This window comes from Typha latifolia, chromosome 3 (genome assembly GCF_019914945.1).
Source record: "Typha latifolia isolate L0001 chromosome 3, TyphaL0001v2, whole genome shotgun sequence".
NCBI classification, from domain to species: domain Eukaryota; kingdom Viridiplantae; phylum Streptophyta; class Magnoliopsida; order Poales; family Typhaceae; genus Typha; species Typha latifolia.
In genome coordinates, this window is record NC_133088.1 from 14,625,882 (window position 1) to 14,649,064 (window position 23,183).

Here is a 23,183-nt window from a genome sequence, read left to right on the forward strand (position 1 = left end):
CTCTTATTGAATATTTCCTATTAGAACACCAATGGAGTCCCAATTCTTTTTAGCTAAGATATTTTTTAGTGAAAAATATAATTTGCACTTCTGTGGTAGGAATTTTAGCTTTCCTAATCTTTCGTTTATATCACTTAACTCTCTTTATTGTTTCAACCTATATGCAACTACTAGATATATGTTAATTCTAATATAAAACATTTAAAGTGCCCTTTTTGCTTTACAACAATTAAGTAAATTTTTTTTTTAATATTTTGTTTCTTTCATCTCAATCTTTTATCACTTTTACGTTTAGACATTATAAAAATTTCAAAAGGCGATAATTTAAAGAGAAAAATGATTAACAAGTTTAATAATTATAATAAATGTTTACTTCTATCGTTAATTTTAAAGAAAGAAATTAAGGACAACATACAAGTTAGAGTACAAAGGGGGTAAATGACAGAAATGAAAGCTCCAGAGGCACTTTATAATTTGGCCTAACTACAGTGTTAAAACGTATTTTCTCCTAATTTTTACAAATGCTATGAGTTAAGAGTTGTTAAGCTATGGATAGTATGTTTCAGTGATCAAGTCGTTTTTCCACGAAGGAATCGGCGACCTTGCCTGTACCAAATGCCGAATTCATCACTTTGCTCTGGTCTTCTGCATACGTGTTATAAGGACCAAAGCTACTTTAAAAACCCAACCCAACTCCGAGGGAGAAAACTAAAACCTTCGTCTCTCGTCGCGTCTCCGTTTACCCAACGAAGGCTTCGTTCCTCGCCTCTCCTCCTGCTCTCCTCCTGCTCTCCTCTCTCGCCTCCATGGCGAGGGCCACGCGGCACCCTCGGATGCTCCCTGGTAGGCGATCCTCGCCGTACACATGGCTCCTCGCGGCGCTCCTGGTCGTCTCCGTTGTCTTCCTCATCCTCCTCGCCCTCGGGATCTTCTCGCTTCCCGTCGACTCCGGAGGCAGACCAAAGACTGGATTACGGCCGGTCAGATCCGCTTACGATGCGTAAGTATGGATCTGGTTTCGAATTCCTTGGAGATTTTTTGTTCATGCAGAAGGAAGCGGATCTGGAGGTTGGATCTGTGGATCCGTTAGCTGATTTGGTTTTTGGATCCTTTCCGATTTGTTTGCAGGAAGGATTTGGCGGGGAAGAGAGGGGAGCAGTGGATGGAGATCATATCGTGGGAGCCCAGGGCCTTTGTCTATCACAATTTCTTGGTTTGTATAACTGCTCTTTATTGGTAATTGTTGCACAAATTCACTTACTTTGGCAAGAACTGCTGTGCCTATTCCATTAGAACTTGCTATTCTTCTTTGCATTATATGATCTTGTGCTTGTGTTTGGGAAGTGTAAACTTTAGATATCTTTAATTTTTTTTTTAAATGTAATGCCAGTTGTAGTTTATTCATGCAAGTTGGCTCTTGTTTTTATGTCACTATAGGGAATTAACTTGGTTTAATGACGGAATACTCTTTGTACTAAATATTAGAAATATATCTTAAGTAAAATATTCTGTCATTATTAGGAAAATCCACAAAAATGTCGAGGTTAAGCTTTAGTTGTGTGAAACAGGATCGAGAGCAGGAGTTATAGGAATGGGCATGAGAAATATGCAAGAAATAAAATTAGAAAGCACTTCGGAAGTGAGGCCATGCTACTATAACATTTTCCCTGATAATGATATTGGTATATATTAAAGCTGTATAACACCTAGAAGAACTTTCAATATATCCTTATGATGCTCAGAGTGGCTTAAAAGATAGCAGGCAGAAGTGAAAATAAATTTTTATATGGTGAATTGACTTTTATTATGTTTCCATTTTGTAAAATAGCTGTCATAGTAGCGAACAGTCAAAATATGGTATGTGATCTATATGGGATTTAGCTAATTTTATTAGAATTCATCGTTGAACTTCATTGGATTTTTTATTTGCATAATCATTAACAAAGTTGCAACGTAGAAAAGCACATGCTACATACGTGTATATTTATATCTATTCCCCTTCTTCAGTCCAAGGAGGAATGCGAGTACCTAATTGAATTGGCAAAACCTCATATGGAGAAATCAACAGTTGTTGATGCTGCAACTGGGAAGAGTAAGGATAGCAGGTTTGTGAGTCAATGGTCACAGATCTCTCTTGATTATTTTAGGGTATTAGCTAACAAATAAGCCTCACTATGACAGGGTCCGGACAAGCTCGGGCATGTTTCTTAGAAGAGGCCAAGACAAAATCGTCAGGACTATTGAGAAAAGGATAGCGGATTTCACCTTCATACCTGTGGGTATGTGATACTTATATTTGATGCTAAAGACATCTGATGGTCTCTCACAAAGTTTCTCCAGCTCCCGCATTCTCTCTCCGCCATTCTCTTATCCTTTGCTTTATCTTTACATTGTGGGCTATTCATGAATAATGTAATAAAATTATACATCTATCAAGAATATATGGTCTTAATACTTATTGACTCTTGCTTTGGATAGTTCAACCCATAGTTTCCAGTTTTGGCCGATCTCGATCCAGGCCGAAACTAGCAAGTTTGCCTGGTTTCGGCCTGTACAACCACCTGCAACAGCAGACAGCTGCTGCTGACAGCAGCTGTCAGAGAGAGTGCGGGGGAGAGAGAGAGAGAGAAAGAGGAAGAGAGAGTGAGGGAGAGGGAAATATTAAAAAAAAGAGGGTGAGAGAGAGAGAGAGAAAGGAAGAGAGTGAGGGAGAGGGAAAGATTAAAAAAAAGAGGGTGAGAGAGAGAGAGAAAAAGGAAGAGAGAGTGAGGGAGAGGGAAAGATTAAAAAAAAGAGGGTGAGAGAGAGAGAGAGAAAAAGGAAGAGAGAGTGAGGGAGAGGGAAAGATTAAAAAAAAGAGGGTGAGAGAGAGAGAGAGAAGAAGGAAGAGAGAGTGAGGGAGAGGGAAAGATTAAAAAAAAGGGTGAGAGAGAGAGAGAAAAGAAGAGAGAGTGAGGGAGAGGGAAAGATAAAAAAAAAGGGTGAGAAAGAGAGAGAGAAAGATAGAAAAAAAAAGTACAAGAGAGAATGGATTCTTCAAACTAACAGTTAGAGGGATAGAAAAAAAGGGAGAGAGGAAGAGAGATTTTTACTTTTTAGGCTTTATATGTGAGTAATTATTATTTCTTATTTTCTTATAATTTTTTCTAAATTTTTAAAAATTTCTCAACATTTTTAATAATATTTAGAATTTTATTTAATTAAAATAGTCTGATCTGATACAGGCGGCCGATACGTATCGTTTTTCCGGACGGCCGATTCCGATCCCGATACCGATTTTTGGAACCTTAGTTCAACCTATAAATTTTCTGTTCTATTTTTTTGGATATCCTAATTTGGCTTCATCACCTGCAGAGCATGGCGAAGGTCTTCAGATTCTCCATTATGAAGTTGGACAGAAATATGAGCCTCACTATGATTACTTCCTTGATGAATATAACACTAAGAATGGGGGCCAACGGATAGCAACCGTTCTCATGTATCTGTATGCACCCACCATTCATGTATTTTTTGAATGCTTCTTTTGCAGTATGATCAAGATTACAATGCTTTCCTCTGGAGCAAACTTTGATACCATTCTCTTTCTTCTTGACTTTTGTTGTTGGTCAGTTCGGATGTCGAAGAGGGTGGTGAGACGGTGTTTCCTTCTGCCAAAGGTAACAGCAGCTCTTTGTCATATTACAATGAGCTATCAGAATGTGCGAAGAAGGGCCTTTCTGTCAAAGCAAAAAGAGGAGATGCTTTACTCTTTTGGAGCATGAGACCTGATGCCACTCTGGATCCATCTAGTTTGCATGGTGAGACCTTAATTGGTGAAGTAGCTGAGAAAATTTTCCCCTTTGTGATTTTCTTTCATAGAATCTAGAGATACACACTGCAGATATATCAGCCAGGTTGAAGATGTTATGCATTGTGCATATTGTTGAGTAGCAGTTCTTACAACCAATATGTTTATGACGCCATAATATATTACCAAATATACACTAATATATTGCAATTTCTTGCAGGTGGGTGCCCTGTGATTAAAGGCAATAAGTGGTCATCTACAAAGTGGATGCATATCCAGGAGTATAAAGCCTGATACTCCATGAAAGGTAGTTTACTTCTTTCACCTTCCAGGCATTATTACAACGTTGCTATATCAGTGATGTGGAAGTAAATTATTTGATAGAACTGTTTTCTTAATTTCTTTGATAGGGCGAGGATCAGTCAAATCACTGTGTCGACTGTACTAGACCTTGCAAAAGATGCTTCATCCAATATGAGCTGAGATGGCACTTATTTAGGAAGTGGAAGCATGCCAGTTTGTGAGGATTATTTGTGGAATTGTGGTTAACTAGGTTTAGATCGATGATGCATACTCTTCAGCGTAACAAAAGAAGTTTTTTCACAACCTAGGCATCGTAATGTACAAAAATGTAGTACTATTCAACTATAATACGAAATGAGAGGCAGTAGTGGAAAAACAATAGCTAATCTTGTCTATGCATCATATACAATGATGCTTTATGTTATGCTAACGTCAACAATTTTGTGGCATTATTCAGTATCTTTTTTATTTTTATCATGCTTCGATCTGAGAAAAGGATCAAACATCTTTTCTGGTAAGAAATTAGAACAGGTAAGCTGATAGTAATCATGTTTTGCCTTGGCTTCTCAAGCAGATCGTTTCTTTGGCTGCATGTAGCTGTCAAACTTTTCTTACTAGTTTGATAAGCATGGCATTATTTTCTTATCCAAATGGGCTAATTTGTACAATGTATGTAACATGAAATGTTAATGGACACCGAGATGAATCAAGATTATGTTCTCTTTATCCCTCTTTGCTCGGAACAACGAGATGAATCAAAGATTTTTCTTTCTCTTGATTGTTGATGCACCGTTATCCAGGTAAACATAAGATAACATACTATATCAATTCTAAGGACGAGGAGGAAGAGCTCGTGTGAGTTTGGATATGGCGGATCGCTTCTTCCCTAGGAGAGGGATCAGGATGGTGCAGTGGCCACATCCACTCTCTACGGTCTGCTCTCTCTTCCTTACCCCAAACTAGCCGGCAAACTACTGAAAGCTGCTATCGATCTCAAAGAAAAGGTCTCTCTTTTACCTCTTCTCATAGTGACAAAGGATTCAGTTATACATATCACTGTTTGGAACTTCATAGGCTCCAGTAGCAAAGGAAATCACAAGGGATGGAAAACGGCTGTCCAACAAGGGAATGTGCCCATTGATGTACCACTGATATGGTAAGAGGTACTGGTGGTGTGCTGCTCACGGGCTCACAGGCTCACAGGCATCACTATTCATTGGTATGGGGATCTGTTTGAGATGGACAAACCAACAGAATGGGAAATATAGATATAGCTGAACATATATAGGGGAGAACTATTCCCCAGTGTTTCTTTGTACTTGGTTTTATATACTATGTAATGTCTAGTTTGTATTATATTGTCATGTTAGGCTTTAGAATTAGAGCTATAGTAAACTTGTGTACCGAGCGAATGTAGCTGTTTTCTCTTACAGTGAAACATATGTATCAATAAAATTTTCAGATAAACCCTATGTTCCAAATAATAGGCTCCAGTTCAGCTCAGCTTGAACTTGATATACAGAATAGTTCGATCAAGTTCGGTTTAATAAAATTTGAAAAATAATAACATAATATTTAATATTATATAGTATATAATAAGTATGACTAATTATTAACATTTATATTAAATATCTAAAGACTTATATTCAAGTTTTATTCAATTCAAGTTTGATTAGGCTCAATTTAGCTTTAAATTGATTGCTCGTTAATTTTTATTTTATTCAAGCTTAGATTCTATAATTATGCTTGAAATTAATTTTAATTCAACATGAACATTGATTAGAGCTCGGCTCATTACACCCCGTAGTCAAGTCAAGTGACGCCCATGAGCGCGCTCGCATGTCGCAATAGAAAATTACGGTCAAACAACCACTTCCTCTCTCCTCTTAACCTTCTTATTTTCCTACCGCGCTTCTTTACTAGAAATAGACCGAGGTGGGGGAGAAAAGTCGAGAACAAAGAGAGCGAGATGTCTTCCTCCTTCGACACCTTCCTCAACGACGGCGAGGCACCGGCGCCGCCACCGCCCTTCGACGACGACGGGTACGGCGGCTACGACGCCTTCTCCTCCTTCCCTGCCGACGATGACGCTACCAAGGATTCAGGAAACGGATTCTCCGGCGACATCGGAGGCGGATCCAGCATGCCGGCCTCTCCGGAGGGGTTCGGATTCCGATCCGATCCGCTCCCGGAGTTCGGATCCGCTGATCCGTCCCCATTCGTGATGCCGGAATCGAATGGGAACGGGAAGGTATACGGGGAAGAGGAGAACGGTGGGTTCTTTGCTTCTGATGGGCCGATCCTTCCTCCTCCGGAAGATATGCGGGAGGAGGGTTTCATGCTAAGGGAGTGGCGCCGGTGAGGGATTCTTTTCTTCTTAGATCTGATCCGCTAGTACCTTATTTCCTGCAGATCTGTACTTATTCGTGCTTGATCTTTGTGCTTTACGTAGATCTGTGGCTTTCTCTAATAGATCCGTAAAGTGCCTACGCTTTGCTTCTATTTTAATTACATTGAGAACGGTTTCGATTTGTAATTCAAAAACGTAATTTGCTCCACGCATTCAATTTTGATGGAGATTATAGATATCTTACGTTTGATTCTCACAGAAACTAATGTTATGGGTACAAGTCCATATGCAACTTGCGATTTCTTGGGTGTTCCTTTGTTTCCTTCAGCCCCTACCTTTAATCACCATGAACTTGAGAAGATAGAAATTTGTTTAGTAAAAGTTCGGACAGAAATATTTTAATCGTGTGTACATAAAATTCGTGGTTTTGTTCCTATGGATTCCCTTTGAAACATAAATTGCTAGGAATTTTATCTGTTCCACTAATCGCAGAGGTTTGCTTACAGCAGTGCCTTTTTGTGACAAATGGGAATGATTCACAGCTCAAAATAATAATAAGATTTCTGCCATGGAAGTATGGGGGCCATTGAATGAGTACTGAACTATCATGGTCTCTCGAATCAATATAGGAGACAACCCCTTATGGATAGATGCCAAATGATTCTTTTACTCCACCTGAGTGTTCTAGTGGGTCTTCTTGATTTATGTTTGCTTGTCTATGTATAGTGAAGGTTTACAGCATCCAGCAGCTTCCTAAATGATCTCTCCTTTTATTCTGAGGCTTCCATCTGTTGGTGGAGGACTTCTATTTGTTGCTGCAGCTATTCTTTGTATGCTTTTACTGCATAATTGGATGCATGTTGATGAATGCTTGACATTTTTTTTTCTTTCTTCATGTTTGAAGTGGACAACTTGCTTTCCCAAATGCTGCCAGTGTGATTATGTATTCACCTTTCCATATTATCTCACCTTGTCTTTAATTTGCCAACTCTGTTATTGTTATGTTGACCTTTCATGGTGAATGCAAGTCTTCTAGCTTTTCTTTTGTTTATGTTCTTCTTAGTTCATAGTTCAATTAGAGGAAAACAGAAGATTATTTCAAGACAAGATGGTCGCTGCACATGTATCTATCATAGAGAAGAAAGTCTGTTCTCAGTCTAGTTCTATACTTCTATATGGAGTTTGTGAGTCCATGCCTAATAGTTATGATGAAAGATCCTTTATCCATATCTGTCTATTTTTTTCTATATGAAACTTATGGGGAAGCTGTTCAGAGAGGGGAAAAAACACAAAAACTTTGCTTTTGCAGTCAATAAGAAGGAAAAAGTATTAGGTGATTTTTAATTTGACGTCATTACATAATTTGAAGATATCGAAAGAAGCTTTCTTTGCCACAGACAAGTGCATTAGAACCCCTTACAGATTTTGCTCCGATAATAAGTTTGACTTTCCTCTTTATTGTTTTAGAAGTATATAGTTAACTTATACAGCTGAAATGCAGCCAAAATGCCATCGTTCTGGAGGAGAAAGAGAGAAAGGAGAGGGAACGTCGAGAGGAAATTCTTGCTGAAGCTGATGAATACAAGAGATCTTTCTATGAGAAAAGAAAACTGAACTGTGAAACTAACAAAACCAACAATAGGGAAAGAGAGAAGGTAAGAGTTGTTAAATGTTCTCAACTCCCTGTATAGTTCATATTGCAAGTTTATATCTAGTGCCTTTTATTTAAACCACCTTCCTTATCCCTATGCCAGCTGTTTTTGGCCAACCAAGAGAAGTTCCACAAGAATGCAGATAAAGAGTACTGGAAAGCTATTGGTGAGCTCATCCCTTACGAGATACCTGGCCTTGAGAAGAAGAGAGGGAAAAAAGAGAAGGAGAACAAGCCTTCAATTGTAGTGATCCAGGGACCAAAGCCTGGGAAACCCACTGATCTTTCAAGGATGCGCCAGATTTTGGTGAAGCTCAAGCATACTCCTCCACCCCACATGAAGCCACCGCCACCTCCTGCACCAGCACCCGCCAAAGAAACCAAAGATGGTGCTGCGCCTAAAGATGGTGTTGCAGCCAAAGATGGTGTTGCAGCCAAAAATGGTGCTCCAGCTGCTGGAAAAAAACCAGCATCACCAATTAAAGAACCCACTGCTAATGGTACAGCTGCACCACCAAAGGAAGAGGCCACCGAGGTAATAGAAGAGCAAGCACCAGAGGCACCGCAGCCAGCTTCTACTAATTGATTGTGTGCCAATGGATCATCCTGGACCTGTTTTGGGGTAGTAGCAGTGCTCATCTTTTCCAACGAGAATAAAGTTTCCAGAACTTCTGATTGCCAGCAGAGAAGCACTTCTTCCCATTAATTACTCATCTTTCAGAACAGTTTGTGAAAATCATCTACATCTGTTATTTTTGGCGATTATTCATTCTTTAGACAGTTAGACTTGTCAGCTATCTTTGTCTATGGAACAAGTCTGAGTAATTTACATGGATTTGCGATAATCTTTGTTTGTTGGACATAGTATTCTGTATGTATTAACTTTTCCTCTGTATTGTGATTTCTTCTTCCAGTTCATTTGCCTTTCCTATACAAGCTTGTTAAAACTTGATTCTTAGTAGCAAAGTTTATCTTCTGATTTGTCTTTTACTTGTAGAGGATTAGAAATGTGATACCATTTGTGGTCCGGGTGCAACAGTTGAAATGGTTTCTTGGAACAACCTGTATATTTGTTTCCTACTTCAATTGAGAGAGTATATGCAATCACTTAACTAAAAGAGAAGGTATGTAATTGAGTCGAGCTTGATAGAGCTGATCTCTGTTCTGATTTGAAATTAGTTTTGAGCCCAATCTAAAGCTTTGATTAGATTTAATTCAGGCCTAATTTAAGCCGCTTAATTAACTCGAGCCTTGATTAGACTCAGAATCAAGTTTGAATTGAATCTTGAGCCTTTTGAGTAAGCATACTCATTTCTCAAGCTAGCTTAGAATTAATTTCGAGCTAGACTTATTTCAAATACTCTGGAGCTCAAACCTGCTCCATTATTTTGACAGCCCGGTAGACACAATATTGCCTCAACTAGAAATGAAACATTTATAACTCAGACTTCTATCAACGCTGGGTTTGTTAGTAAATGACACCATTTGGAGGGAATTGATCGAATCGTATTGTAAAAGGTCTCTTCGATGACCCTTTATTTTCCCTCTAAAGGCTTGTAAGGAGGTTCTATAAACATATAGATGAAAATTAACTCTATTTTGCTTTGTTTTTTTAACAAAAAAAGGAAGAGAGAGAGAGAGAGAGAGAGAGAGAGAGAGAGAGAGAGAGAGAGAGAGAGAGAGAGAGAGATTCTTTGGCTCCGGTAAATTGGAATCTTCTAATCATATGCCTGTTTGGCTATCGAGTCGGGTGTACATAAATCTAACCCCTCCCTGAATCCAGACGGATTACGAACGTCTCCCTCTTCTTTTTCTTCTTCTTCTCGTCTGAGGATCCACAGATCGATCCAGTTAAGATCCGGTGAGTGATGTCGGCTCACCAGCCCAGTGGCTCACCGGGCCGCCACTCCCTCGCGTTCCGCGTGATGCGTCTTTGTCGCCCATCCTTCCAGACAGAGGACGCCGTCCTCCGCCTCGATCCCGCCGACATCTTCGCCGGTGAGGATCTCTTCGACGACCCCGATATCTCCCCCACCCTCCTCGATAAATCCACCGCCGCCGCGGACGGTGGAGACTTCAGCTTCCGCAACCGCTTCCAGCTCCAAGATCCGACCGATGCGATGGCGCTCTCTGGTCTCCTTGTCCTTCCGCAGTCCTTCGGGTTCGATTCCTCACGTCCTTTGTTTCTCTCTTTGCGAATGTGCTCTCTCTTTCTCAATCTTGATTTCTTTCGAATCATTGGATATTAGGGCCATATACTTGGGGGAGACGTTCTGCAGCTACATTAGCATTAACAATAGCTCCAGCTTCGAAGCTAGGGATGTGGTCATTAAGGTGGTTTCCTTTCCCGTTTGATTCTAACCCATTTTTTCAAAGCTTGGTATGGTAATTTATGTAGCATTTTCATGTTGCGAGAAGATATAGGTCTGCATTTATTAGATGATTGCAAGATTGATTTACGTAATGATTCTTACCGTAAGATTGGATTACCTGGATTTAATATTATGTTGTCTACCATGAAGATTGTTGTTTAGTCCCTTTCATTGACGGCCAATACTAACAAATGGTTTCTAGACCAAAATTATGTGTTAACAATAAGTTGGATTATATCATTTCTTCAGGATCATATAAAGTGGTGAATAGTAGACTATTAAACTTTTCTACCTTCCCCTAATTGTCCACATGCCGTGAAAAAGGAAAAATGGGGCAAAGGGAGGCTTTTATGTGCTATATAGTAGATGATGCAATTTCAAGACCAAGCATTTTGCTAGGCACAAGAGGAATGCACATTCTTAGCATTTTCTTATCATTTTGTATATGCGCATGAACTAAAACAAGATATATCTGCTTGGGTCCATCAAATAGAGTTGATAGTATAAGTTGTGGATTTGGTGGAATTGTCACTTTCTTCAGTCTTCATAATTTGGAAGATGGGGAATGTAGCAACGGATGGATCCTTTTCTTATCCTCCCTTGCTTTTATGTTCCCATATGGTGTGCTTATACTAATATCTCCCTTGTTATCCCCTACTAGTAAGAGGCAGGTTCTTTATACTTTATGTTTAAAGGGTTATTTAGAGCTAGTAGATGATAACAAACCTTATTCGTTGTTCTCTGCAACTTCTTTACTCCTTTCTTTCTATTAAGAATTAGTCTGCCTGTTTGTACCTTGTATATCTTTTTTTATCCCTCTGAGTTCAGAGAAGAATTTTAATTGCTTGCAGGACTAGGTCTTATCTAGCTGCTGTAATAACATAATGTTATATGATAAAAAACATAGGGACCCAGAAGTTGAATGTGATTATAAATCCACTCAAAATAGCATAATACAGCTTATTAGGTCATATATTTTGCTGTGTTCATTTTTTCCTAATTTTCTGAACCATTGTATGTCTGGTTATTCATCCAATTAACCTATCAAGCTTTATATATTTTGATTTGGTTGATGATACTTGCTTCATGCTCACAACAGTTTATGTTTCATTCAGGCAGAAATTCAAACTGAAAGACAAAGAATAATGCTACTGGACACATCAAAATCGCCTGTTGAATCTATACGCGCTGGAGGCAGATATGACTTCATTGTAGAACACGATGTTAAAGAACTAGGAGCGCACACGTATGTTGTTTCTACATATACATAAGTGTAAATGTACAATTATTAGTATTTATGTGTATGTGTATCATTCTGTATCAAGTTCCCCTACAGTCTTAAGAATGTAAATTGACAGGGTTATGTTGCCATACAATTTCTAGGCTTGTCTGCAGTGCTCTATACAATGATGGTGACAGTGAGCGTAAATATCTCCCACAGTTCTTTAAGTTTGTTGTTGCAAACCCACTTTCTGTTAGAACAAAGGTATGACCTTTTTGTTAACATATAGTTTTGACATTGAAAATGGTTTAACTTGTTAAGTTCCTTTTAGATTTCTGAAGCAAGATGTTTCCGCTTATGTGAAAAAAATTGGAGTTTCATAATCAATCATTTTCCTATAGACTTCTCAACTCAAGTTATTTTTATCTGTTTTGCAGGTCCGCACAGTTAAGGTAGGTTCTCTCTTGCATCCCACTAGTCACTAGAAAAGCAGATTGTAAGTCTATCCATACTCTAAGGGCAGTTGTTTGGAACTGTGGATGTCGTGTTCTATGTATTTTTTGTCTGAATTCTACTTGTAAAATGCATATGTTTCTTTTTGTTGAAGATAATATACAGCTGGCTGTGACACTGGATTTTCTTTTGTTTTATACTTCAGGGGTTAATTTTAGTATTTAGCACAAATTTTCTTACTGCTGTATGTCGGTGTGCCTCTGACCTACTGACAATGTATGTGGCCATCTGGTTTAATGTATTTGAAGACATTAAGAAACTACATCTATATGCATAGGATAAATTCCCCAAATGCATAACAGTCTTTCCAAGTGCCAAGGTAGATCCATATGCAGTATTTTGGCGTTCATTCAATTTGAGTTGCGGTTTGCAATGAGAAGAAAAGAGGGGTGGATCTCCTGATACAACATAAGAATTTCTCAAAACTAGAAGTCAAAATAACTTGGAAATAAAGTACAACAAATAAGGCTCTTACATTTATATGGAGTCGTAACCTTTTTGTACATATTTATGCTTGATGACATTTTTCAACCAATGCTGCACCTCCAAGAATATTATTATTAACATTTGGTATGTTTATGATATTCTATCTGGACAAGGTGTGATGGTTTAAAATGCCAATGATGTTGCTCAATTTTGTACAAATTTTGCATGGCCTTTAGTTATTCTCTTGTATATTCGTTTCAGTTTACTCTGTTTAATTGTTTCTTGATGCTTAGAGTTAAACCTTTCTAGAGTTCGTCTGCTATATCAGGAGAGTACATTTCTCGAGGCTTGCATAGAGAACCACACGAAGTCAAACCTTTACATGGATCAAGTTGAGTTTGAACCTGCTCAACAATGGAGTGCAACAAGATTGGAAGCTGATGTAAATCCTTCAGAGATGAATTTTAAGACTAGGTAATTCACATAATTCAGATGCACAGATATTTTACCAATTCCCTATCTGGATTGCTTATATGATATCATTTTGGCTTCCATTCTAAGGCAGCAGTGAGTCCATTAAGCAAGAGACTGGTCATAGTTACTCATGTTTGTTATCCATATTTGTGGACAGGGATATGTTTAAGCTACCAGTTCTCATCAGAGCTGGGGGAGGAATACACAATTACCTCTATCAACTAAAGTTGTTATCAGGAGAGTCTGGGCAAACAAAGGTTGATGGGAGCAATATTCTTGGTAAATTTCAGATAACATGGCGCACAAACTTAGGTGAACCAGGACGCCTGCAAACTCAGAATATTCATGGCACTGTTAGTACAACACATTCTGCTTTATCGCTCATTTATTGCAATTTTATCATTTGAACAACAAATGTGGAATGTCTCATTCAACATAATTTTGGAACGTGAAATATTTCCTTCAACATAATTTTGGAATGTATTTTTACTTTTTAGAGAAAAGAATGAATCATTATGTGAGAGATGAATGATCCTCTGTGATGGAAAGAAAGAGATAAGGCATCTTAAGTGGACTAGTTTTGTCTTTTGACAGCCTGTTGCTCACAAGGATGTTGATCTGCGAGTTGTCAAAGTTCCTTCAGTCATTAGTCTGGAAAGACCTTTTCCTGTGAGTATCTATCCAAATATTTTGTGCTCCTTTATAATTGCAGTACAGTTGATGTTCCATTCCTATTGCCTTAGGTTCCTTCATGGTGAACAAATGACCATAAAGCATGAATATGTTTTGACAACTTGAATTGAACATTATCCCACTATACCGTGGGCATAATGTTTTTCTACACAATTAATGATGTGAAAATATAGTTCACCTTATGCCATTCCACATATGTAACCAGGATAGTTTCATAATTCTGCAGAATTTATGTTTATTTATTTCTGTTATTTTGTATACTAATTCTCTGAGCTTCATCAGGTCCATTTATGTCTCACAAACCAAATGGATATGACATTGGGCCCTTTTGAAGTCTTTTTAGCTCCCAGCATCTCCGAGGAAGAGAAAGCTATCTTGATTAATGGAATCGAAAAGTTGGTAAGAAATTCAGTTGCTAATAGTTTATCAGTCATAACTATAAACTTGTATCATTATGCTCTATTTATTTGACTCAGTTAGTATGATGATTGATAATTCTATTGAATTTGCGCTATGGTAAATCTGATATGGACAATCTTATCTGAAAAGTAATAAGCTTTTACTGTTGTCTTGCTCAAGTAGTTCTCCCCTTAGGGAACCATCATTTGTCCTCTTTGCCCCGTATCTCCTGCTCAGATTATCCTGACCTTCCAATTAGAAGGTGATTCAAGCCTATAAGTAATACTTAATGCTATATTGCTATGTGTCATATTGATATTCGTTTTTTCTCTTATATCCTAGAGTTATCTGCACTTTCTGAAGATGTGTTTGTCTTGAATGATCTTTTTCTAGTTAAGTTGTTATATCAGTACTTCAGTATAGTTTCCCCAGATAATGACCATTTTCACTGCCAATACAGGTTCTACCAACAGTGGAAGCTTTTGATTCTATCAATTTTAACCTGGTGAGAAAGGCCAAGTACTAAACTGTCTGTTTTTGTATCTATAAACTATTTAACTATCTTGCACACATATTCATGATCTTTGATTAGAAGATATTCTTAGAATTGGCCTCCAAAGAAATTTTGCTTTCGAAAAAAAGTTTTATTTTTCTTTTGGGATCACTGCTGAACTCCTAGATTTTCCACCTTTAGGTGTCCAGTGTCCTTCATTTGATACCAAAAAAAAAACCTAAAAGGAAAAGGAAAAGCACTGGAAAGCCACTCTTATCTGGAACTGAAAGCTATTTGGTTTCCTCTGCAACCTCGAAAGTCGAAACTACATTATGGAAGGCTTTCCAGCAATTATAGTAGAAAATATAAAAAGTCAGTAAATTCTGAAAATGTAGTTGCTAAACCTCAATATATTTCTGAGATTCTTTATGAACAGGAATACCCCAAAATCCTCAAGATTTTGGAATTATTGATGAAATTTTCTTGAGCTCTCTTTGAGAAATGATGTGATGGTGTTTCTCCCATCGTGGTGGCTAAAACCTATAGATTCTCCATTGGCTACTGAAGAGGAGCCATTGGGACAGCATTAGCTGCATAGCTGGTTGTAAATGAGGATTCCAACACTTGGTAGCAAAGCTCCAAGCATCATAGGTACTGTGGATAATACCCTGCAACCTTAAGTACCACAGCCTTTGTCTGGAGATATGAGCTTCTCTCTCGAGAACTGAAATATGCCTCTTATGTCTTATAATTGGCAATGGAAAGGTTGATAAGATTATTTATAATCAAAAAGCAAAAAATTAGTAGTTGATAAGCCTTGTAAATGTCTGCAGAATTTGGTTGCTACTCAGCTTGGGATCCAGAAAATCTCGGGAATAACCATTTCAGCTATGCGTGATAAGAAATTTTATGATCCTTTGCCAGATATAGAGGTAAACAGTTTCTCTGATTTTTTTCTGGTTAATTGACGAGAAAATTACGACAAACTTTTGATTTGCTTAACTATTATACTGTGTATTCATGCATTTTCGTGACAGTCTCTAAGCAACTACTGATGACTTCATCATCTTTGCAGATTTTTGTGGATGCAGAGTGAGTGCCCTCCTACTATTGTGCATGCTAATTGATAGATTGTGGCGTTCCTGATTTCTGTATATCAGCTTAATTTAAATTGGACTTGTAACTTCCATACTGAAAACAACAACACAGATATGACAATCAAGTTATAACATTCTTTCAATCTTGCACCAGAATGCAGCAGATTCAGGTCTAATCCGTACTTTGATTGCTTATCAAAGAAAATCAGTTATTTACTCTTTTGTTGTTTTTTGATGAACAAGCAAATGATTCAGGAGGATCATGTAAATCTGTGATACCAAACTCATCCGACCTAAAATGATTTCAATAGTCATCAGCATCATGGCTTCTGTAGAATGATTTCCTTTTCTTTTGTTGAATGCATTCAATGTTTAAGTCAATAATGTGTTATTCAGCTGAAATCACCTAACATCGGTTCTAGCCTACTAAACCAGAATTAATTTACAGCGTAATAAATCGTCATTGTAAGGCTCCCCTTTTATATTCTTCTGGATGTAAATGGTAATCCAACTCACTTTTCACCCATCCGCTTACGAATACCTGCTAAAGTTCTGCTACCATATCGGCCAAGTGAAAAATGGTAATCCAGCAACCCTTGTAGAACAAACGCTTTGAATAGTAGATAATGAAACTATATATATCAGCTATAACGACAACATTCTTTTACTTCCTCAGGAAGTAAATGATATCCAATTAATACAAATTATGAAGACCAGAATCACAGCAACGGCAACAAGATGCGTTTTATCTCAAATCGCACCTATCTTAGAAGGCAACAGTCGAGTTGCACCACAAACCTGCCCTCCAAATGAGAAAAGAGAAAACAAAGAAACAGTTTAGCAAAAAGGTAGAATGCTAGAATTGCCAGATAACAAGTGAATGGAACAACGAACAGACTTTGAGCTTGCATAACGCAAACACCAAAAGAACTTCAGCAGTTTGTTAAAGGTGATCCGCAGTAATGCACGTCCGAGATGTCTGAAAGCCTTTGCCTTGGGGAGAGGGTCGAATTGGCTGCGATGTCAACCTCGAGGGTCGATATGTTCTTCCTCTTCTGCGTCTCTTGCTTCGGTATCTCTTCTGATGTCTCGGCGATTGGGCTAAGAGGCAGCTGCTGATTCTGTTGTGCTATCATAGCCTGTGCTTCAGCCACGACGGAGGGGTTGTCGTCTGTCGCATACAGTATTCTTTGGATGGCACCCACAATCTGCTTATCGTATAGAATGATGGAAATAACATCAGAATTTTTACTACTGCAATATGTTACGAAGTACTTCTCTCTATTGATATAAAGCTCTAATGGAGTTGTTGTGGTTACAAACTGGAAAGTGCAAAGGGAAATGCTGCTCTACTTACAGCTAAGTGCTCAATCTCAGGGCTCTGACACAGAATCTCTATATCCCTCAGCTTAGCAAAGTAGAAATCTCTTTCTTTCTCAAGACTGTCAACAAACAGCTTCAATTCTGTGATCTGCACTCAAAAGTCAAAAAGTATACGCTTCTTATACTATGAAGGAATCCGATAACTGATATTGACCTGAGCATATGACTTACCTGCTCATCATAAGCTGGTCCTCCAGCATTAGATGCAGGCTTTGCACTCTTTTGTGATACATTTGCGGAATGCCCATCGTTCTTTTTTGTCGTGTTAGATATCTGAGCTTTGGATGCAGCAGATGAAGTCTTGGATGATGCTTGTGCAGGTGCTGTCCTTTTATTTGCTTCCTTTCCACCTTTACAGGCATCCCTTCGCTCCACAGGATTGTAACTGGAAAAGGGAAATAATTAGAGAAGCTGGGAAAGGGAAAAGAAAAAGGAAACGGAGCAGAAGGTCTGTAAAGATTAACATAACACACTATTGATGCATAGCCTAATCCCAAATGGAGTATTAAAAAAAAATTAAATTACTGATGAAGAAGAAACAGGATCAACCATTTGAAGAGTAGAAAATTAGTAATATATAATGGTATTACACAGAAGGGAAAATTATTTTCGCTGACAAAAAGCAATCCTAGGTATTAAAGAAAAGCAGAGTTACTACCTGAATTTTCAAATTCTCTTCAGAGGAATGATAAATTTAGATACTCAAATATATTCTAACAACTAATCAGGTCGAATAGCAAGAAAATTATGGGAAGAAAGGTATTTACTTGTTCATAGCACTTCCGCCAACAGAATCGCAATATTTCTTCATCCATTGCATGAACTCCAAATTGTCCAGGGGCCTTCCTTTCACAAGTTTGTTCACCTCAATATGCTGAGAAGAAAAATAAAAGAGAAAACAAGGAATGATATCAAGTCAGTTGCTTCCTTTCGGCAATAAATGGGGACATCGAGTATAAACATTTTGTAGCAGCAGTAGCAATGGTAATAACTACAATGAAAACCACGATTACCCAACTAAAGTTAAATAAATAGAAGTGCTAGAGTCCGGCAGAGGATAGTTCCCTGATGCTAATAATGTTGGCCTGTGAGAACTCGCAACCAAAGAACCTAATAGTAAGGGCATTAAAATCCCTTCTGGTTCTTTTTTTTCTCCTGAGGAAGTACGCGACGCGATTTTGATTTTATTTTCACAGCTGTCATTTGGATTCCAAATTCCCGAATTTGCTAAATGTAAGCAATGCCCAATTTTATTGTTGCCTAATTGATTTGTCTTCTCGAGTGGAGGATTTGAATCCCCTCTTTCTTCACCTCATTTTCCCCTCGACAACGTTAAACCAAGGTAAACTGTAGCAAAACTCTCTCAGTTCAGGATGGCATCTGCAGTCTCTCTCGACTATTAGAGATAAAAATTGCTTTATATAATGTGTGCCCTTACTTTCCTAAATTTGGAAACACAATAGGTAATATTCAAATTTAAGACAACCACAATTATAACAAAATTGTCACAAGTAAATACCTATATCTCAATAGAATTATCAAACAAAATTATAGTGACCGTCTATCTTTCACCGATAAAATTTGAGGGGGGGAAAAGCAGTCCAATTAAATGAAAAAAATTCTAAAAAGATCAACGCAAAGAGTAGAAGAATGTCATATACCTTGGTGATCTTAAGCTTATTAAACACATCCTGCAGCACCTTATAATTCTGGATCATGTCGTACTCGTTCTTGGCATCGAAGTTGACCTTGTGCATCGGCACCATTCCCGGATGCACCGAGTCCATCAACTGGCAGCCGACGGCCCCGGACGCCGCCTATCAGATCCATCAACCACCAGCGCCAGATCCACATCAAGATCCAAGCAAGAAGAGATCAAACAATAATCCAAATGGAAATCAACAAAATGATCAAAAGGGAATCGAGAGCACCGAGAGAGAGCGAGATCTCACCTCTTCTACTTTGGAGAGATTGAGGTGGAGCGTGGAGTTGATCCATGCGAGGATCTCGTTCCTCCCAACGAAGTAGGCCGAATCCATCATCCCTATCTTTGTCGCCATTAGCCTTTTTTGAGTTCTCCTTGGTGACCCTTCTCCTATCCTAGGGTTTTAGTCGACCGGAGAACAGAGATTAGGAGAACAGAGATTAGAGAGAGAGAGAGAGAGAGAGAGAGAGCGGGCTGGAGAGGAATTCAAATTTGGGTAGGGCTAGGATGGGGAATGGCCGTGTGTTTTATAGCGAACTTTTCGGGCTTACGGGTCGGGTCATGTTGCCCGTTAATCCAGGAACGGCGGATGTATTCTATTGTCTCAAATCGGACGGTGGAAAGGTAAAGACTAGGTTTTGGAATTTTGGCCATTTCAAACGGAAATTGTTGCAAGAGAGGGATGGTGTAGGCAGTACTGTTGTCAGAATTGCTAATAACCATGGTAGCAATTTGCAAATTTCTTTCTCACCCAATCTTACAAACAAAATAACATTGGCCTAAATAGAAAAACAAAATAAATTGAAAACTTATCAAAAACATAATAGCTTTTGCTTTAATAAATATTTATCGTTCAACCTTAATATTATATCATTAACATCTTAGACACAAGCACTCATGCAAAGAAAAAGTGAAGGTGATAGGGTTAACAATCATGGAATCAAACCTCCCTCTTGACCATCATCAACAATACCACAAAGAAGCACAACTTGAGAATCGGAGGAAGAACTTAGAAACATAAGAGAGTTAAGAGTTTTGTGGCAACAATTTAATGCCGCAAATCTACAACACGTTGTAATAGATCAACATAACCTCACCGCAACATTAGCAACGATGCAGTCCGCAAAGACCTCTAAATAATGGAGTCATAAAAAATATCCTTGTCTGAAGCAATAGAAGCCGAAGCCTTTGCTTGGGATACCATTGTTGACATCCTCTAGAAACGGGGGAGAAGGGTGGAGGGTGCAAGACTGGAGCTCAATGGCCAAACTAGTAGAAGCCATAGGATCCGTGGAGTTGACAAGAACTCCGAGTATGACAATGAGTTGGAGGTCATCAGCAATTAATAGAGGACAATAACGAGGAGCAGTTAAGGATTTTAAGCTTGGCGATGATGGATTCAAAGAGGGAGAGGGAGAGGGAGGAGAAGATTGAGAAAGAAGAGAAATGAAGTAGAGAGGAGAAGAAGCGTCTCAAGAAAAGGAATAGAAAGGAAAACCTCTAGTAGAGAAAGTTAAAATCATATAGAAGAAGGCCGCAACTAATTTTTTAATCTTTACTAATGTTAACTATCTTTTCATAAGTAATTAATTCTTTAATATATGTCTTAGCTACTAAGATCTATTGGAAACAACCTCCTGTTGCAAATTAAAGTTTACGAGCATGCAATACTTCATAAATTAGCGTCATTACAGGGTGATGAGAATTATTTTAATCCGCTATACTATTATGTCCAAGCTTAATAAAAAAAATATTTCATAATATCTCACACCTATTTGATGAGAACAACCAAACAAATTAGAACAATACGAGACCAAATAGCACTTCAGGATGTAATCTTAAAGCTATTTTTATAATCCCCAAAAAAGAAATTTACGAAGAAACTCGAAACATTTGTCCAAAGAGGACACTACAAATTCAAGACCCCATCCTTATTCTTAAAGCCAATTATAGCTCTCTTATTCCATTGCATTCCATTCCAAGACAGCCTTAGTTTCACGGGTAGATGCACGACCCACTCGCTGCAACCCAACAAAAAAAAAAAAACATATCATCTCCGATTAATAATTTAAAAAAAAAAATTTAAAACCAAGCAAAGAAAACAAAACATATTATATAAAAAGACGAATTAATTAACTAATTAAGTTAAGCATAGTATAAACTACGGCTTACAAGGGTTCGCTAAGGAGAGCATAGCATCACCGCCGAAGTTGCATGCGCTGCTTTGAGATCCGTGCGCCTTGTAGAAATTGTTGAAGACGACGGAGGCGTGGTCTTTGACGGTGTTGGGGTTGAAACAGGCACCGCCGGGTCGGATCGAGCTGCAGTCGACAGCTCTGCCGCAGAGCGAGTTCATGTCATTCTGCAACTTGCCGTCGTTTGCAAGGGGGCTCGCGATGCACCACCTTCCGGGCTGCAGGAATTAATATACATCCTTAACCATCTTATGAAAATTAACTATAATTATTAACCCATTAGTTTACTAATTACACTTACAAGATTACGGTCGACGCCGACATTGCTTCCTCCTGCATGAAGAAATATAAAAAATAGACAAATTATTGTATATATCGACTGGGTTGATATAATAATAATCTATAGTCTATATTAACGTTTAAATGTTTCATGCATGCAGAAGTTGGTATACAAACCTGCATGGACGTAAGCAATGAAAGCTAATGCAACGACGACGTAAGCAAATGGCAGTCCCTTTGAGATCGACATGCTTTATTGTTATCTCTCTCACTTGTCTCTCTCTCCTTTTTGGTAGAATAATAGATGACTTGATGCATCAACCACCCAAGGGGGTGGGTTTTATAGAGATTTTGGTATCTTCTCGAGATTTAGTGCTTTAAAGGCACTAAATCGATCTTTTGGTCTATTGCAATAATTGCTCAAGATATACTCTTGAGTGCATCTGGTTTGAATCTCTATCTTGCCAAACAATAGGCAGGTATAAGAGTAGGGAAAAAGAACTCTAAGTCTATTACAGTTTACTTTCTAAATATATATATATATTTTTTTGGGTCTTTCTCCTCAATGTATATAATATAACTTACGAGCATGAATGAAAATGCCAGTATTACTTTTGCACTCAGAATGGAATGCTATTAATAAAACAAAGAGAGAAACTTATAGAAATTGATTGTCTCATATCGTCTATGTTACATTGTTGTATATTTGTAGAGATGGGATACTAATAGCTGTTAAATACATCCCATAAGATCAACGTGATTCTTTTATGCCTAATATAATCCATGATCATTGGGATCATGATATTATTGATGTATTGCCAAGATAGGCAGATTCGGATGTCTTAACTGGTAAGATACTTTATGATATCTTCAATATATATTAAACCTTAATAACTTTTTGGAACAGAACAGTAGTTAAAAATTATCATTACCTTGCGCATTCAGAATATATATAATCAAATCATTCTAGTTTTGTCCAGAGGAACAATTATCTGTTTGATCTAATTAATCAACACATCACATCACGAGATAACTACAGTATGTTCTCCAAACTACTATAATATTTATATGGCAAATATTTTAATATCCCTCTAAAATTTATAATCTTAATTAAATAATTATAATAGCCAGTTGTCATATTTGGTACTGGTTTCGATACCATGTTACATAGAAAAAAATATCATATTAGTTTAAGAAGATTGAATTATGTGTACCTAACTTTCGAGTTATTTATTCTTTTATTTCATTAAAATATCTTTAAAGATCTTAATCGTTAGATCTTCATCAAGTCTATTGATAAATAATTACCTCTGTAATATAGAAGAAGCCATATTCATGTTCATATTTCTGCACATCCATTATGCTTATGATCACTCAGCATGGTCAACCTAGAGATAAGCTTACTAAATCCATGATGAATGAAGTCTAAGAGTTTTATTAAGATATGCAGCTCCTTAAACAGATTAGAAAACAGATGCTATGGCCAAATGACTGAATCTCAAAAACACGAGTATCAGAAATCGATGCAGCAGAAGAAAGTTGACTTGAATATCGGGATTGAAATCGGCCTCCTATACAAATAATACATATATACTAATTATATTCGCTTATATTTTAGAAATCATTTCAAAATATAGAAAAATATTAAAATATTATAATAATTAAGATATAAATTATTTGTATATAAAGTCTAAAAATTATATTTATATATATATAATTTACTCAATCTCTCTTTCATTGTTCCCCTATATCCCTCACTAACATAGACATAAGAGAGTTATGTTCTCTAGCTCTGTCAAAACCATAATAAACCGAACACCTCAAATGTACAACACACTGTA

The 23,183-nt window shown here is 37.7% G+C and overlaps 5 protein-coding genes across 10 annotated transcripts; 3 read left to right on the forward strand and 2 right to left on the reverse strand.

Moving 5' to 3' along the window:
- The first annotated feature begins 686 nt into the window (after positions 1 to 686).
- LOC140784762 (probable prolyl 4-hydroxylase 3) lies at positions 687 to 4,945 on the forward strand. 3 transcript variants are annotated; one of them, XM_073132305.1, is made up of 8 exons: positions 687 to 1,000; positions 1,129 to 1,236; positions 2,008 to 2,105; positions 2,182 to 2,279; positions 3,355 to 3,484; positions 3,610 to 3,797; positions 4,008 to 4,094; positions 4,198 to 4,542. In XM_073132305.1, exons 1-7 carry the CDS (start codon positions 866 to 868, stop codon positions 4,079 to 4,081), a joined length of 831 nt encoding a protein of 276 aa, XP_072988406.1. In that variant the 5' UTR covers positions 687 to 865; the 3' UTR covers positions 4,082 to 4,094; positions 4,198 to 4,542. The 3 variants fall into 3 exon arrangements, with proteins under 3 accessions (XP_072988406.1, XP_072988404.1, XP_072988405.1); XM_073132303.1 differs by having other exon boundaries at positions 691 to 1,000; positions 1,129 to 1,213; XM_073132304.1 differs by lacking the exon at positions 4,198 to 4,542 and adding an exon at positions 4,891 to 4,945 and having other exon boundaries at positions 693 to 1,000; positions 1,129 to 1,213.
- Positions 4,946 to 5,921: 976 nt separating this feature from the next.
- On the forward strand, positions 5,922 to 9,009 carry LOC140783938 (clathrin light chain 1). The gene is made up of 3 exons (XM_073131085.1): positions 5,922 to 6,448; positions 7,942 to 8,095; positions 8,195 to 9,009. The coding sequence occupies exons 1-3, from the start codon at positions 6,060 to 6,062 to the stop codon at positions 8,675 to 8,677; spliced, it is 1,026 nt and encodes a 341-aa protein (XP_072987186.1). The 5' UTR covers positions 5,922 to 6,059; the 3' UTR covers positions 8,678 to 9,009.
- Positions 9,010 to 9,792: 783 nt separating this feature from the next.
- On the forward strand, positions 9,793 to 15,923 carry LOC140784872 (uncharacterized). Of its 2 annotated transcripts, none has more exons than XR_012108328.1 (12): positions 9,793 to 10,252; positions 10,341 to 10,425; positions 11,579 to 11,709; positions 11,847 to 11,949; positions 12,123 to 12,137; positions 12,953 to 13,098; positions 13,256 to 13,451; positions 13,693 to 13,767; positions 14,074 to 14,190; positions 14,651 to 14,709; positions 15,517 to 15,615; positions 15,759 to 15,923. XR_012108328.1 is itself a non-coding variant. In XM_073132470.1 (12 exons), the coding sequence occupies exons 1-12, from the start codon at positions 9,960 to 9,962 to the stop codon at positions 15,777 to 15,779; spliced, it is 1,326 nt and encodes a 441-aa protein (XP_072988571.1). In that variant the 5' UTR covers positions 9,798 to 9,959; the 3' UTR covers positions 15,780 to 15,923. The 2 variants fall into 2 exon arrangements, 1 of the variants encoding a protein (XP_072988571.1); XM_073132470.1 differs by having other exon boundaries at positions 9,798 to 10,252; positions 14,651 to 14,695.
- Positions 15,924 to 16,397: 474 nt separating this feature from the next.
- Positions 16,398 to 19,368, reverse strand: LOC140784873 (microtubule-associated protein RP/EB family member 1C). 3 transcript variants are annotated; one of them, XM_073132472.1, is made up of 7 exons: positions 19,116 to 19,368; positions 18,825 to 18,980; positions 17,931 to 18,037; positions 17,335 to 17,548; positions 17,138 to 17,251; positions 16,679 to 16,988; positions 16,398 to 16,578 (listed from the first exon to the last, which is right to left on the reverse strand). In XM_073132472.1, the coding sequence occupies exons 1-6, from the start codon at positions 19,221 to 19,223 to the stop codon at positions 16,713 to 16,715; spliced, it is 975 nt and encodes a 324-aa protein (XP_072988573.1). In that variant the 5' UTR covers positions 19,224 to 19,368; the 3' UTR covers positions 16,398 to 16,578; positions 16,679 to 16,712. The 3 variants fall into 3 exon arrangements, with proteins under 3 accessions (XP_072988573.1, XP_072988574.1, XP_072988572.1); XM_073132473.1 differs by having other exon boundaries at positions 16,398 to 16,583; positions 19,116 to 19,366; XM_073132471.1 differs by having other exon boundaries at positions 16,398 to 16,988; positions 19,116 to 19,366.
- A 1,661-nt stretch (positions 19,369 to 21,029) lies between these two features.
- On the reverse strand, positions 21,030 to 21,592 carry LOC140784021 (glucan endo-1,3-beta-D-glucosidase-like). Its single transcript, XM_073131198.1, has 3 exons — positions 21,520 to 21,592; positions 21,365 to 21,396; positions 21,030 to 21,281 (listed from the first exon to the last, which is right to left on the reverse strand). Exons 1-3 carry the CDS (start codon positions 21,590 to 21,592, stop codon positions 21,030 to 21,032), a joined length of 357 nt encoding a protein of 118 aa, XP_072987299.1.
- Between the last annotated feature and the right edge of the window lie 1,591 nt (positions 21,593 to 23,183).

Excerpts from the sequence above, each read along its gene's own strand:
- LOC140784872 (XM_073132470.1), top strand. The coding sequence starts at position 9,960 with ATGTCGGCTCACCAGCCCAGTGGCTCACCGGGCCGCCACTCCCTCGCG. Across the intron at positions 13,452-13,692 it reads CTCAGAATATTCATGGCACT|CCTGTTGCTCACAAGGATGT; the intron begins GTTAGTACAACA and ends GTCTTTTGACAG. Across the intron at positions 13,768-14,073 it reads GTCTGGAAAGACCTTTTCCT|GTCCATTTATGTCTCACAAA; the intron begins GTGAGTATCTAT and ends GAGCTTCATCAG.
- LOC140783938 (XM_073131085.1), top strand. The coding sequence starts at position 6,060 with ATGTCTTCCTCCTTCGACACCTTCCTCAACGACGGCGAGGCACCGGCG. Across the intron at positions 6,449-7,941 it reads ATGCTAAGGGAGTGGCGCCG|CCAAAATGCCATCGTTCTGG; the intron begins GTGAGGGATTCT and ends GCTGAAATGCAG. Across the intron at positions 8,096-8,194 it reads ACAATAGGGAAAGAGAGAAG|CTGTTTTTGGCCAACCAAGA; the intron begins GTAAGAGTTGTT and ends TCCCTATGCCAG.
- LOC140784762 (XM_073132303.1), top strand. The coding sequence starts at position 807 with ATGGCGAGGGCCACGCGGCACCCTCGGATGCTCCCTGGTAGGCGATCC. Across the intron at positions 1,001-1,128 it reads GTCAGATCCGCTTACGATGC|GAAGGATTTGGCGGGGAAGA; the intron begins GTAAGTATGGAT and ends ATTTGTTTGCAG. Across the intron at positions 2,280-3,354 it reads TTTCACCTTCATACCTGTGG|AGCATGGCGAAGGTCTTCAG; the intron begins GTATGTGATACT and ends CATCACCTGCAG.
- LOC140784021 (XM_073131198.1), bottom strand. The coding sequence starts at position 21,592 with ATGTCGATCTCAAAGGGACTGCCATTTGCTTACGTCGTCGTTGCATTA. Across the intron at positions 21,397-21,519 it reads CATTGCTTACGTCCATGCAG|GAGGAAGCAATGTCGGCGTC; the intron begins GTTTGTATACCA and ends TTCTTCATGCAG. Across the intron at positions 21,282-21,364 it reads TCGGCGTCGACCGTAATCTT|CCCGGAAGGTGGTGCATCGC; the intron begins GTAAGTGTAATT and ends TAATTCCTGCAG.
- LOC140784873 (XM_073132472.1), bottom strand. The coding sequence starts at position 19,223 with ATGGCGACAAAGATAGGGATGATGGATTCGGCCTACTTCGTTGGGAGG. Across the intron at positions 18,038-18,824 it reads ATAAGCTTAAGATCACCAAG|CATATTGAGGTGAACAAACT; the intron begins GTATATGACATT and ends TTTTCTTCTCAG. Across the intron at positions 16,989-17,137 it reads CTGAGATTGAGCACTTAGCT|ATTGTGGGTGCCATCCAAAG; the intron begins GTAAGTAGAGCA and ends TACGATAAGCAG.